Source organism: Naegleria lovaniensis, assembly GCF_003324165.1.
Source record: "Naegleria lovaniensis strain ATCC 30569 chromosome Unknown tig013, whole genome shotgun sequence".
In the NCBI taxonomy this organism is placed as follows: Eukaryota; Heterolobosea; class Eutetramitea; order Acrasida; family Naegleriidae; genus Naegleria; species Naegleria lovaniensis.
Genome location: NW_025407836.1, coordinates 405583 through 419490, shown reverse-complemented (window position 1 = coordinate 419490; position 13908 = coordinate 405583). Strand labels below are relative to the sequence as shown.

At 37.4% G+C, this 13908-nt stretch overlaps 8 protein-coding genes across 8 annotated transcripts; 3 read left to right on the top strand and 5 right to left on the bottom strand.

Annotated features, from left to right (window-relative positions):
* Positions 1-16: 16 nt before the first annotated feature.
* Positions 17-2935, bottom strand: C9374_002039 (uncharacterized protein; the record flags this gene model as incomplete). Its single annotated transcript, XM_044691413.1, has 9 exons — positions 17-709; positions 767-781; positions 840-1197; positions 1242-1401; positions 1452-1503; positions 1553-1764; positions 1815-1974; positions 2026-2257; positions 2316-2935. 9 exons carry the CDS (start codon positions 2933-2935, stop codon positions 17-19), a joined length of 2502 nt encoding a protein of 833 aa, XP_044550996.1.
* A 255-nt stretch (positions 2936-3190) lies between these two features.
* On the top strand, positions 3191-4985 carry C9374_002038 (uncharacterized protein; the record flags this gene model as incomplete). Its single annotated transcript, XM_044691412.1, has 2 exons — positions 3191-3772; positions 3843-4985. 2 exons carry the CDS (start codon positions 3191-3193, stop codon positions 4983-4985), a joined length of 1725 nt encoding a protein of 574 aa, XP_044550995.1.
* Positions 4986-5014: 29 nt separating this feature from the next.
* On the bottom strand, positions 5015-7067 carry C9374_002037 (uncharacterized protein; the record flags this gene model as incomplete). Its single annotated transcript, XM_044691411.1, has 5 exons — positions 5015-6453; positions 6511-6569; positions 6618-6696; positions 6751-7005; positions 7055-7067. 5 exons carry the CDS (start codon positions 7065-7067, stop codon positions 5015-5017), a joined length of 1845 nt encoding a protein of 614 aa, XP_044550994.1.
* Positions 7068-7217: 150 nt separating this feature from the next.
* C9374_002036 (uncharacterized protein) lies at positions 7218-8023 on the bottom strand (the record flags this gene model as incomplete). Its single annotated transcript, XM_044691410.1, has 3 exons — positions 7218-7579; positions 7647-7774; positions 7938-8023. The coding sequence occupies 3 exons, from the start codon at positions 8021-8023 to the stop codon at positions 7218-7220; spliced, it is 576 nt and encodes a 191-aa protein (XP_044550993.1).
* Positions 8024-8081: 58 nt separating this feature from the next.
* On the bottom strand, positions 8082-9217 carry C9374_002035 (uncharacterized protein; the record flags this gene model as incomplete). The annotated part of the gene is made up of 2 exons (XM_044691409.1): positions 8082-8520; positions 8622-9217. The coding sequence occupies 2 exons, from the start codon at positions 9215-9217 to the stop codon at positions 8082-8084; spliced, it is 1035 nt and encodes a 344-aa protein (XP_044550992.1).
* A 64-nt stretch (positions 9218-9281) lies between these two features.
* Positions 9282-11543, bottom strand: C9374_002034 (uncharacterized protein; the record flags this gene model as incomplete). Its single annotated transcript, XM_044691408.1, has 1 exon — positions 9282-11543. The coding sequence occupies one exon, from the start codon at positions 11541-11543 to the stop codon at positions 9282-9284; it is 2262 nt and encodes a 753-aa protein (XP_044550991.1).
* A 243-nt stretch (positions 11544-11786) lies between these two features.
* C9374_002033 (uncharacterized protein) lies at positions 11787-12262 on the top strand (the record flags this gene model as incomplete). Its single annotated transcript, XM_044691407.1, has 2 exons — positions 11787-11888; positions 11975-12262. 2 exons carry the CDS (start codon positions 11787-11789, stop codon positions 12260-12262), a joined length of 390 nt encoding a protein of 129 aa, XP_044550990.1.
* Positions 12263-12509: 247 nt separating this feature from the next.
* On the top strand, positions 12510-13829 carry C9374_002032 (uncharacterized protein; the record flags this gene model as incomplete). Its single annotated transcript, XM_044691406.1, has 1 exon — positions 12510-13829. One exon carries the CDS (start codon positions 12510-12512, stop codon positions 13827-13829), a length of 1320 nt encoding a protein of 439 aa, XP_044550989.1.
* Between the last annotated feature and the right edge of the window lie 79 nt (positions 13830-13908).

Sequence of the window (13908 nt, the reverse complement as noted above, 5' to 3'; positions counted from 1 at the left end):
GGTCCTTGGGTGTTAGTTAATCTTCTTTTGTTTTCAATAAATCAGAATGTTCTTGTAACTCTTCTTGATCCACATCTAAGCCAGGAACAATGTTAGACTTGGAATATATTGAGGCAGCCTTGTTTTCGATGGCCTTCAATAATTGTTCCTCCTCTTCTGATAAACTCTTATTCTTACATAATGCTTTGACAATGGTCACAATACGCTCGACATTATCCTTGATGGATTCCTCCTCCAAAATGTACTTCAAGGAGGCGTAATCATCTTGTGGGAAATATTGCTCCTTAGTGCTTAGAATTTTTTGTTCCTTCTCTTCTTCCTTGTTGATGACTTGCTGTAGATAAGCATCCTCTGCATCCTCAGACAAATCATTAATGGAAACATTAATAATGGAAACATCAGATTCGCCGCTCGAGGTTGACGATGTTTCATCGTCGTTGGTGTTCTTGTTAACTTGTGCTTCAAGATTTTCCTGATTTTCCTTGAGAGAGAAGAATGCGTCTTCCATGATACTCGTAAACACGTTGGCAATCACACAAATAAATATTGTTGTGTAGATGTAAATATACAACCTTGAAAAGAATGCTGTGAAGCCTTGATATCCAAATACGCTGTCAAAAGTGTCTCTCATGTTGTCCTGGAAAATTAAGGAAAATAGGGTGACCATAGCCTCATTAACGTCAAAGAAATACTTTGAGTACTCTCCAAACTATCGTAAATAAGTCGAAAATAGGTGACAACAATGTACATGCACTAAATTACATACCATTATTGTTCCAAGCTGATTATTTGGTGTGAATATTAATACTGGTTGTGTTCTGCTAAATACAACTACTTACCAATGCAAAACCAAAGTACAAAGGTAGAGTGGTGATAATAAATCTGATCACTTGAGGTAAACCTCGTTCAAAAGCCTTACTGAACATATAAAAATTGGGAGAAAATTGAAAGAATCTGAGGGTGGAAGACCATGTAAGCAAAGCACCAAGCCCAACAAAAAAGGAAACTTCAATTGTTTTTCCGGGAATTGCAAGTTGAAGAATAAACGTTAAAATGTTAATACAATGTTGGGTAATAGAAAATATTACCCAATACGACAATATCTTTGGAATATCTGAGAGTGACAGATTGCTAATGCGGTAATGAACAATTTTTTGGAAGAATCTTTTTATGGCATTACCACTTTGGCTGTATTCACTATTAACAAGTGTTACGTAAAATTAAATTTAAAAGAAACATACTTTTTGGTGCCTTGTTTTTTAACTTCTAAATCTCGAATTTTTTTAAATAGTCTAATTCTTGCAAATATAGCCTTGATATCTAACACCAAAGCTACCATGCTGAACATAAATATAAGCATGGACATCCAAATTGCAGGCTTGAAATACTCCATGTAGAGAGCTATAATAATGATTAAATTATATTAAGGATAGACAAAAAGAAATACATACCTCGATCAGTAGTTCGACACACGTCATAAGTACGTCGTAATTGAGCCATCAACTAATGGACTAGGTTATGGAATCACATTAAATCACACAGCATCACTTACCCTTCCTCCTTCTCCGTTTTTATAAATCTTTTTCAATGTCCAAAAAACACATTCAGCATAATTATTTACAGCAAAATTGCTTCGATCAAGACCCACAAGGTTGATGGTGAGTGTCAATTCATGTAATCTATCAAAGAAGTCTCTTGTCGAATTTGAAAGGTAGGACTTCAACACAACCCCCAAAGGATCTCGTTTTGTGAGAATATCACTCTCTTTAAACTCTATATTCACCAAAATTGAACTGATATAATTGTTTACATACCAACTACGAATGGCTCTCTTCCATAGTCACCAGTACCAAACAGTCTTGGATTGTCTTTGAACAATTGGATATCAATTCGAATAGGTTTGATTAAATCTCGTTGACGAATATCTCTTGGAAAAACCCAAATATCGACGTTCTTTTGCGGAAAAGAGTAATACTAAATAAATATTAGTCTTGAAATCCAAAACACAAATGGAAATACACATACAGTTGAAACTGTTTTTGAAATATCGTCCACTACTTCTTGTGCGTTATAAAAATACGAAGTATAAAAACCGTAGAGACTTTGCTCATAATTTTCAAATCCATCTTTTAAAAATTGTGTTGCAAAGGAAGCATCAGAAGAAATGAAAAAGTAATTTCTGTGTTGTGAAAGTAGTACAACTTGAACTGTCATTAGTATCACCAATGCAATTTGTATCATCATTTTCCAAGGAATTCTAAGAAAAAATTATTTTCATGCTCATCAACACAAATTAGAAACTTCACAAAACATACTTTCCATATTTCCAAAACTTGGTTAAAGGACCTGTCGACAACATATCCTCTGGTGTTGCATTTGCTCTTCTCTGTTTCAATGACTGTCGCTGTGTTCTGAACCATGTCAAAACTGTGTGATTAAATACTATTGGCTTCTTGTTTTTCTTGGACGATGATTTGGTACTTCGTGGAGTAGTAATGGGTTGTGCTGTATTTTGTGTTGCTGATGTTGGAGTTGTTTGTACTTTGATGGTATTGTCGTCATCGTCATCACCAATTTGGTAATATTTAGTGGATGGAGGATCATCCTCAATATCCACCATTACAGAACTCGTTGTAATTGATGTTTTCTTATTCTCTTGGTCCTTCAAGTTCTTTGTAAGAATACTGGACTCTATCGGAGTGAAAGTCACTGTCTTTTTCTGAGAAGAAGGCGTTGGCGAGTGATGTTTTAATGAAGAAGGCTTCAAACTACCAGCAGCGGATGAAGAAGATACTGCGCTGGAATGGATGGCAATTGGAGGAGTTTTTGGTTTACGTGTAGCGAGCGGTGGTGATGTTTGTTGTTGTTGTTGAGGAAGGTCATCGTCATCACTTCCATCTTCACTTCGGGTGGGACTTTGTGGGGAGGATGGCATGGTGTTCGATTTTTTTGAGATAATCGTTTCTCACAATAAGAAAATCGTAACGAGCCATTCACGCAAGTCGTGATACCACTAGGCTCTCATCGTTCGTCCAATTTAAAACAAACAAAGTTTTGAATTACATTTTAATTTCCAACAAACGTGATGGTGCGGGAAGTACAAGCGTGGACTTGAACGATCCATAATTGAGGTTCAAAATAGTAATTTCAATATGAATGATTGAACCGATGTTGGATCCCCAAAAACAAAATGCTTCAATCCTTGTCGAGTGCTAAAGCAGGTTCTCATAGAACCAAAGTCATTGGCTTATGGTTCCGAAACGATTTACGTATTCATGATAATGAAGCCTTATTCAAAGCTGTTGAACTCGCCAAATCCGAACAAAAGAAAATCTTATGTCTGTATGTGTTTGATCAATCCCTCACGACTCAGAAAGCTCCCTACACTCTTTCTCAATTGGAGGAATCGTGTGGTCCTCGCCGATGTAAATTCTTAGTCGAGAGTGTTCAGAACTTGTTTGCAAATTTACAAGGCAAGATGATGCTAAGTATTTTACCCTTTCAAACAAATGTCCATCTTGATGATGAAAAATCAAGAACACACACCTATTCCTATGAGAACGTTCGCCATTTTACAACAGAGCTGGTTCAGAGATTTAATATGACGGACTTGTTTATGAATCGCGAATTTTGCACCTTTGAAAAAGAAGTTGAGAAGGAAATTGAGAATGCTTGTAAGGACCTCAAAGTCAAGTTAAATTGGACTTGGAGTAATTGTCTTGTCCATGGACAGGATCTTCCTTATGAACACCTTCCACAAGATATTCCAAAGGTATGTATGAAAAGATTTCGTTCTGTGCAGTCATTTGTATGCAAACCACCATTACTGATCTCTATTTCAGACATTTTCTGCATTTAGAAAAAAGATTGAGAAAAAGATTGAAGAAAATAAGGATGTAATTCGAAAAGTCTTTGGAATGGAGGACGGTTTTAGAGATTTCTTACTTTCTTCAGAAGAAATCGAGACGAATTTGAAAGATAATTCGCATCTCAATTTGATTCATCGAGACGAGTTTCACAATGTCGACTCTTTTATGAAAGCTCGTTTATTTCCACAAATGTCTCAACAACAATTTCTATCAGAGATTAAGCAAGACGAAAGAAGTGTCCTCAAATTTGAAGGAGGAGAAGACTCAGCATTGGACAGATGTAAATCCTACCTCGACAAGCACCTGAAAAACTATTCCTCAACGAGAAACGACAATCTTGGAGACTATAGTACAAAACTTTCTCCGTGGTTGGCTTTAGGGTGCATCAGTGCAAGATATATCTATCATGAGATTAAAAAGAAAACAAGTAAGAACGATGAAAAAACTTCCGGCTCTGTATTAATTAACGAACTTTTGTGGAGAGATTACTTTAAAATGTTGGCTTGGAAGATGGGACGATCTTTCTTTTTCAAAAAGGCTTTGCAGCCATCAAAACAATTAGAATATGAATGGAAAATTCCAAAGGATGGATATAAGAATGTGAAATTTCAAGCATGGTGCCAAGGAAATACGGGCTATCCGTTTGTTGACGCCTGTATGAAAGAATTATTGCATACCGGATTTATGAACAACAGAGGTAGAATGGTTGTGGCAAGTTTTTTGGTCAAAGACATGAAAATTGATTGGAGATTGGGAGCAGAATATTTTGAACGTAATCTCATTGACTTTGATCCAGCATCTAATGTTGGTAATTGGTGTTGGGTTGCAGGTGTGGGATGTGATTTTAGACCTCGATATTTCAATCCAATCAAGCAAGGTATGGATCATGACAAGGAAGGAAAATACGTCAAGCAATGGATACCAGAGCTTTCTGAAGTTTCACAAGATTCCATTCATTTGCCTTACCTTTTATTAAGGGAAAATGAAAAGAGGCTCCTCAAACTTCCAAACCATTATTCAAGTAAGGATAATCTAGCTTGCTCTGTTGAGCTCCCATCTGCACTTAAAAGAAAGTTCGAAAAAGGAGAGAATTCAGCGAATAAGAAACGAAAATAGTGCAACTCTAAAAGCTGCTGTCATTACAGCTATAATATATATTTCGATGTGATTGTGGAGGGTAAAGACGTTGTTAACGAGCTGTATGGACTGGAAGGTTTTGTGGTAGTGGTAATAGTTTTAGCATCGACTCTTGAACGTAGTGTGGATATTTCCAGACTCATTTGCCTTATCCTTGAGCTAGATTCTTCACACAGTTTTTTGACATGCTCCATGTCATATTCTTGCTTGATTTTGATGAATCTCTGCTCTTTGATTACTTCATCAATTCTCGAATTCACATCTCGAATATCAATTTCGAAATGTTTCATTCGCTCGTTCAGCTCTCCAAATCCGCCATACAAGTCTCTGATCTCGTGCCTTAACAATTTCATTTCTTCCACCATGTTTCCAACAGCTTTGGTGTGAGAACCTTGCTCCTGTTGTGTTTGAACCAGTTTCGTACTCTCCTCTAAAGTGTCCATTTTGACCCACATGCTTTTCAGCTCTTCGATCGTTTGTTCTTCAACATTGTAAATGTATTTCCGCAATTGTTGAAGCTCATGATTTGCCAAACATCGAATTTTCTCCATATCCTCTTGCACTTTTGATGGGGGATTATTAGTATTGGAGGATTGGCTTATATTTTCTAAGGTAGTACGAATCTCTTGTTGTTGTCTCCTTAATGCATGATTTTCATTTTGCAGCTGTGTTATGAGATCCATTAAATGCTGATAACTGGGAGACCGATCTTCTTTAGAAGCAGAGGCAGAAGTATTTGGACTAATAATTTTTGATAATGATAGATGGAATTTCTTTTGTTTTTCCAACTCGTCCTCTTCAAGCTCACCAATGGTGTCTGAGGACTCTGCAGTCTCAATCTCTTGAAACATGTCAGCATGTAAAAATTTTTTATCCAAAAACGTGGTTGGAATAGAATGCAATCCATAATCATCCGTTCTCCCATTTTTCCTAATATCTCTCTCTAATTCCTCCTCTGTTTCTTGGTAATTAATCCTCGAGTCGAGTCGATCGAGTTCTTTTTGAATACTGTCTTGTAGGTCGTCTTTTTCTTCTGTAACAGCGCTAGGTTTTGGAGAAATTGGTGTCACTGATTTCACAGGAGACACTGGAGGTTCCACATATGAAGGTTGTTTAGGTTCAATAACCACTCTGGGAGAAGGTGGTGAGTCGCTCTCTTTGGGATCGAAATCGAATATTGAAGGGTAATTTTTGATCATGCAACTCAGTGAAGTAATGATAAAGTTTAAATTCAAAAAAGATTCCGCTCCTTCCTTGTTTTTAGCAAAACAAATACTTGGATTTAGGCACACAGCAAGATTGTTGGCGTCCATGCTGTACACTCCACGAGTGGCAATGAAATGCAGTAAATCCATCAGATATCGTAATGTCTCGTAATTGATGGTTGGAAGACCTTCAACCATAGTTTTTAACTTTGCTACTCTGGTTTTTTCATCCATGTCGTTCTCTGAGGTTTTACACACATTTTTCATTTATCCTCAATTTCAACATTTGCAATACTTACGCCCAATGACTACTAATCTGTCATATCCATTAAAAGTGACAAGAGGCTCTGGTAAATACCTTAATTGCGAGTAAAACTGTCAGTATGGATATCTTTGAGTAACATACCTAAAATATGACTTTAGAATGGAACTTGCATCATTCACGGTCAAATCATGTTTGAACATGGTTTTATAATCGACAGGTTCTTGTCATCATTCATATTAACAAATCGCTCACAACGAAATGCAACAATACTTACTGAGTCCATAATCATTTATTTTCATTCTGTAGTTGGAAACCGTGGCAACACTTCCCACTTCCCTAAAAACACCCTGTCTTGGCTGAGCATTCCGAATGAAATCAACCAAGTAAACAACCAACGACGGAATCATTATGGAAGGATCTTGATAGAGTTTTCGCTCAAACTCTATTCGTTCTCTAAGATCTTTTCCGAACACTTCTCCTCGAGCATCGTCGACCATGTCTTCATTCCTTTTGGATTTTCCTCTGACAACTATATCGGGATCATAAATTGAGTCTTTGGAATGTTTCTCTGCACTTACTTTTTGACCACATTTTTTTTAAATTTAGGACGAGTGACCGTTAACGTCTTTTGAAAGCTGTAAATTTTATGCGCTTTTTCATGAAACTAATTCAGAGGATATATGATTCAACTGACATCGACCGATCAAATTCAAAATAATAGAAGTGTACAATTCTTTCATGTTAAACCACAGTAAACACATAATTATCAAATTCTCGGAATTGCATGCACAATCGTTGAAATTCCTTGTATGAAATCTCTCCGCTATCATCTAAATCTGCCTCTTTCATGACACAGGCAGCTGCGCCGGATATTGATGAGATTTCCTTCTTATCTTTTACATCGATAGTTGTTTTCATGTTATCACCTACAAGTCTTCCAATGACATTTTCAATGTCGGACTGCCTCAATAAATTGTCCTTAGAGGTTGCAGTAAAGATCATAAAGATCACAATAATTTTGGCTTCTCTGGGTGCCTTTGGAGAAAATACAGAACACATATCGAGGAAATCTCTAAATGTCATGGCACCTGATTCGGGATCGGCTACAACCATCAATCAACATGAGAAAGTACATGATGAATTTGCTCATCAAGAGATTCCTCCACTTACAGCAAAATAATTCAACAATAGTCTTTTTGAAAGGATTAAACCGAAGAGCAGCAATGTTCGTAACCTGTGAAGCATTCACAAACTGATCGATCCGAGCATTAAACTCGGTACAAAAAAACTTGTAATGTCTTGTTCAACGATTCAGTTGGGTTCATCATTATTCGGATACTCCGCAATACGCAGTGCATCAATACTCACTCCTCAATCTCATTGACATCAAAATATACACTTCATCGTTGCAAATATGATCCACTCATTACTTGTATTATATGTATTGGGGCATGGTCTTACCTCTTCTCTAGCTCTTCCAGCAACTCTTTCGGAAGTTTTGGAATTTCAGGCTTTGTAGAACTGTTTACTTTGAAATAATTTCCCATTTTTTCCTTAATGATTCTCCCAACTTCCAATTTCACCTCCCTAAATAATTGGAGAGCTCTATTGAATTTGGCACTTTTTCTTTTTCATGACTTCTTGTCTTTGTAACCAACTCATATACGCTTCAATGATGGCCACACGAATTTCTTTTAAGCCAATACCAGATTTAGCACTCGTTTCAATATAGGAGAAACAACCCATTTTCTTTGCCATCAACAGTCCCTGTTCTTTAGTGATTGGCTTGCAAGGAGGGTGTGTGTTATTGTATCTGAGAGAGTGGAGTGTACTTGTATCATTACGTAATTCAATTTTTGTTGAAACTAATACAATGGGAGCTCCTGGACGAAGATGATTGCACTCAATCACCAGTTTTCGAGTTTCATCTATTAATGTGTGAGGTTTTGAACAATCAAAGCATATAAAAATTACATCACTGCTCAATATGGCAAGTTGTCTTGGTCTAAATCTGTTATCGAATCCGTCATCATCCTTAGTATCTCTGAGTATTTCATTATGTCATGAGTATGTATCAACAATAAACATGTGTGATGATAACAATGCAGCACAAAACTATGAATCATCATCTTTTTTCATGCTTACCTCCAATATAAAGTCACATTCATGCCACGGTAGCCAATAACTTCATCGTGATCATCCATTACAGTTGGAATATAATCTTCGGGAAATCTCTGAGTGTGAAGTGTAATGAAAAGACAAGTTTTTCCAATATTTTGAGGACCTAGAAATGCCACAGAAATAGAGCCACCATTCATGGAATGAGAGATGTTTTGAGGGACTGTCGGGGGTAAGTCCAATAATTCCTCAGGATTGATAAAGGGATAGAAGTTCATGGACGCTGCTTCGGGAAGCTCCAAAAGTTTTTTAGTGAGCTCCTTTGAATTTTGTTCTGCGTGTTCATTGATTTCATTCAATAATGAAAGAATTGATTGACGATAATTGTTTGTGACTTGTAAATATTGAGTGTAACGTTTTGTCAACTTGACGATGCGCTCTACGGTGGACGCGTAAAATGATTTCCATACGTTATGATCTCGAAATGCTGCTTGGCAAAGCCTTGTTTTCTTGCTTGTTATCAATAAATTGAAAACATCGGAAATTTCTAAAAACGAAATAATTTCAAAATACAGATCATCAGTTAAATTTTCTTCCGACAAGCGCAACAGTTGAGCAGCCATTTTTTTGAATTAATAAATAATTTAATAATAAAACCTTATCAAAATTGCAATTTAATTCCACAGCTTACTCAAATTCAACAAGAATAGCTTCATTGCCAACAATGTCTCCTGGTTTGACATTTACCGACTTGACAACACCTTCACCTGCTGCTCTTAGAACGTTTTGCATTTTCATGGCCTCCATTACAACCAATTCTTGGTTTGCCACAACCTTTTGACCTGGCTTGACAGAAACAGAAACAATGGCACCAGGCATTGGAGCAATTAACATCTTGGAAAGATCTGGTGGAATAATGACAGGCATGTGCTTATGTAATTCTTGTTCTTTTGGTGTTCTAACTTCAAATTTGAATTCAGTGCCCATAAAGCTGACCTTTTGTGAAGTACCCTTTCTTTCACCAACTTGAACAATGACTGAATTGGTGTCATTGAGAACAGCACGGAAGATTGGAGTACCATAAACCCAATTTGTTTTGGCAACATAAAGTTGGTTCTTGAGCTCAACGATATACTTGCCCTTCTCTTGTGTAATAGCAACAGGATAAGATTCCTTGTCAATATTAACGACAAGTTCGGTTGTCTTTGGTGCCTGAGCTCTTGGTAATTGACCAGTAACTTGGAAATCTCTTCTTGATGAAATGTACTCCATTAAACCAACGGAAGCAATGAGAGAGCCCTTTTGGTCAGAAGTGAGCTTGATTCCCTTGAATCCTTCAGGATAATGCTTTGGAATGAATTTAGTTGTAATATTACCCTTCCTGTAATCCTCAGTAACTAAAATGTCACGGAGCAATGAAATGTTGTGACGAACTCCTTGAATAACATAAATGTCAAGTGCTTCCACCATTCTGTTAATAGAATCAATTCTGTCCTTTCCGTAAGTAATGAGCTTGCTGATCATTGGATCATAGAAGACAGAAATTTCAGAGCCTTCCAAAATACCAGAATCAACTCTAGTTCTTCCTTCATCATCCTTAGGTTCAATGTATGTGTGTAATGTACCAACAGAAGGAGCAAAGTTATGCATTGGATCTTCAGCATACACTCTACACTCTGTTGCATGGCCGGTAATCTTGATATCCTTTTGTTTCAACAATAATGGTTTCTTGGCAGCAACACGAATCATTTGTTCAACCAAGTCAATTCCAGTAATAAATTCTGTAATTGGATGCTCGACTTGCAAACGTGTATTCATTTCCAAGAAGTAGAAGTTCTTGTTTTGATCAATCAACATTTCTACAGTACCAGCTGAATAATATCCAACTTCCTTAGCCAAAGCAACTGCTTGCTCACCCATAGCCTTTCTGGTTTGTTCATCAATGACAGAAGATGGAGCCTCTTCAATAACTTTTTGATTTCTTCTTTGAATAGAACACTCTCTTTCAGGCAAATAAAGATAATTTCCGTGTTGGTCACAAATAATTTGAATCTCAATGTGTCTTGGATTTTCAACAAATCTTTCAATCAACATCTTGTCACTGCCAAAATTTCTGATGGCCTCTTCTTGACTCAATCGGAAGCCTTCTCTGAGCTCTTCTGGAGTGTAAGCAATTCTCATACCCTTACCACCACCACCAGCTGAAGCTTTGATCATGGCTGGATATCCAATCTTCTCAGCAATTGCAACGGCCTCATCAGCACTGTGCACTTCTCCTTGATATCCCGGAATAATATTGACTTTAGCCTTTTCAGCAATAATCTTACTTTCAATCTTATCACCCATAGCAGAGATGGCTGAAGAAGGAGGACCAATAAAAACTAGACCAGATTCTTCAATGGCCTTTGCAAAAGAGGCATTCTCAGACAAGAAACCGAAACCAGGATGGACAGCTTCGGCGCCAGTCTTTTTCATGGCAGCAATAATTCGGTCAGCTCTGAGATAGGAATCAGCTGGAGATGAACCACCAATATAAACAGACTCATCTGCCATTCTCACGTGTTTGTTGTTTGCATCGGCATCACTGTAAACAGCGACTGTTTTGATACCAAGCTTTCTACAGGTTTTAATGATACGGCAAGCAATTTCTCCTCTGTTTGCGATCAATATTTTGTTGAAATAGTGTTCCTTTTGCTCGCCTGATGACTCTTGAGATGGAGCTGTGAGATGACTTGTTGTTTCAAAATTCTTTGGAACGCTTGTTGAAAATTGCTTGTAAGAGTATGATGATGGTGTTCTAAGGAGCTTCAAACTTTGAGCGTTGGTTGTACATTCGACAGTAGAGCTGGCTGTCAGAAAAGCTCCTCGTTGAGAAGACACCGAGTATGATGATGCTTTTGATGCGAGTTGCTTGTTGTTGCGAACGATTTTGGCGAGTGTGTTTTTCATTTTTTCACGACTTCGCTCTCCACAGAAAATTTGATTGACTATTGGACCATCATCATCGGATTGAAACGGAGATTACAATTTAAAAACACACCTTCGAGAAATTGAGAGGGTTGATATCAAATTAACTCGATCATCATACCCTTTCGATGACCAGGCAAAACTTTCATGTCTGATGAAAATTAAATTTTTAATCTCAAAACCTCGCAAATTAGCCCAAAAATAACTCTTATCAAACAACAAAAAATGAATCAAATTCCTCTCGATCCACCATCGCAAAACGTGTCTACAGGAGCAAAAAGATTGGCTCAGCCCGTTGTACATCCAGTTGAAACTGTTCTCAGGAAGGTATGTGATGATCGTATGGATCAGGACTTTCCTAAAAATATTTACAAATTGATTTTAAATCTTTGATTCTGTTATTTTCTTAATAGTTTGAAAAGGATGAACTCAAAAGACAATACTTTGTTATGGCTCGTAACTTTGGAAGCCACATGCCAATGCACATGGAAATGCAAAAGAAGATTTTCGGAGCATCACTTAGATTACCCTCTTTGGAATCAAACAAAGTTGGCTTGAGTGTATTAATGGGAGATGACGAAAATATTGAATTTGAGGATTATTTGAACGATCCAAATATGACTGAAACATTGCCAACAGAGGACGTTCATGCATCATGCGAGAAAGCTCTTGGTATTAATGTAAATTTCCATCGAGTGTAATTTAACAATTTCGAATTTTGGACGAATCAAATGTTATAATTTGAGTCAGTCTTGTATGATATGCTAATTTTCATTCAATAGTAAAAAGAAAAATTCTGTTAATTATCAGATGACTGAGCTGTGAGTGACAGTCTCAAGATTGAAGGCTATTTGCCCACTTGAACCTCTTAGGCCTGCCAACGGCTCACAGGCAGCAATTTGTAAATTTCGGCTCAATACCCAGACCTATCAAAAAAATTCACCAACAATGCTATCCTCATCACGAACTCTCATTCAACAACTCCACACCAGTAAAGGAGTCAGCAAGAATGTCCGTACAGCAGTTTTGGCCAACAACATCATTTCTCGAAAATTCTCTACTCATTCCGTTCAAAAGAAGGAGCAAATGGTGGAGTTTAATTGGAAGGACCCACTCAATGTCGAGAGTTTATTAACCGAAGAGGAGAAGGAAATTCGCGATCAAGCTCGTAATTATTGTCAATCCAAATTGATGCCAAGAATTTTAGAAGCAAACCGAAACGAGTTCTTTGACCGAGAAATTTTGAGAGAAATGGGAGAGATGGGAATGTTGGGTATCACCATTCAAGGATATGGATGCGCTGGAGCATCACAAGTGAGTTATGGTCTTGTTGCAAGAGAGGTTGAGAGAGTGGACAGTGGATATCGTTCTGCCATGTCTGTTCAATCTTCTCTTGTCATGCATCCAATCAATACATTCGGAAGTGAGGAACAAAAACAAAAGTATTTGCCAAGACTTGCTACAGGTGAAATTGTTGGATGTTTCGGTTTGACTGAGCCAAATCATGGATCAGATCCTGGCAGTATGGAAACAAAAGCAAAGAAATCATCTTGCGGAAAATACTATATTTTGAATGGTTCAAAGATGTGGATTACAAACTCTCCAATAGCAGACATTTTCGTTGTTTGGGCAAAGAATATGGAAGAGGGTGGAAAGATTAGAGGTTTCATTTTGGAAAAAGGCATGAAAGGTCTTACTGCACCAAAAATTGAAGGTAAAATGTCATTGAGAGCATCTATTACTGGATCTATTGCAATGGATGACGTTTATGTTCCAGTTGAAAACATGCTTCCAAAGGCATTGGGTTTGAGTGGTCCATTCTCTTGCCTCAACAGTGCAAGATATGGAATTTCATGGGGTGCTTTGGGTGCTGCTGAATTTTGTTTTGAAACAGCAAGACAATATCAACTTGACAGAAAACAATTTGGAAAACCATTAGCTCAAAATCAATTGCCCCAAAAGAAGATGGCTGATATGCTCACAGAAATCACTTTAGGTTTGGTATCATGTGTCCAACTTGGAAGACTTAAGGAAAAAGGAGAGTGGGCTCCTGAAATGATTTCCATGTTGAAGAGAAATAATGCTGGAAAAGCTTTAGAAATTGCCAGAGTTTGTAGAGACATGTTGGGAGGAAATGGTATTGCTGATGAATATCATGTTATTAGACATGCTGTCAACCTTGAATCTGTCAATACCTACGAAGGTACACACGACATTCATGCTTTAATTTTGGGACGAGCCATTACAGGACTGCAAGCTTTTAAATAAAGTAAATGTTGTTTAGTTCACTATTTCGCACCATGATGGTGTTGTCATACAAGATACCCCCGAGTGAATTGCAATTGAA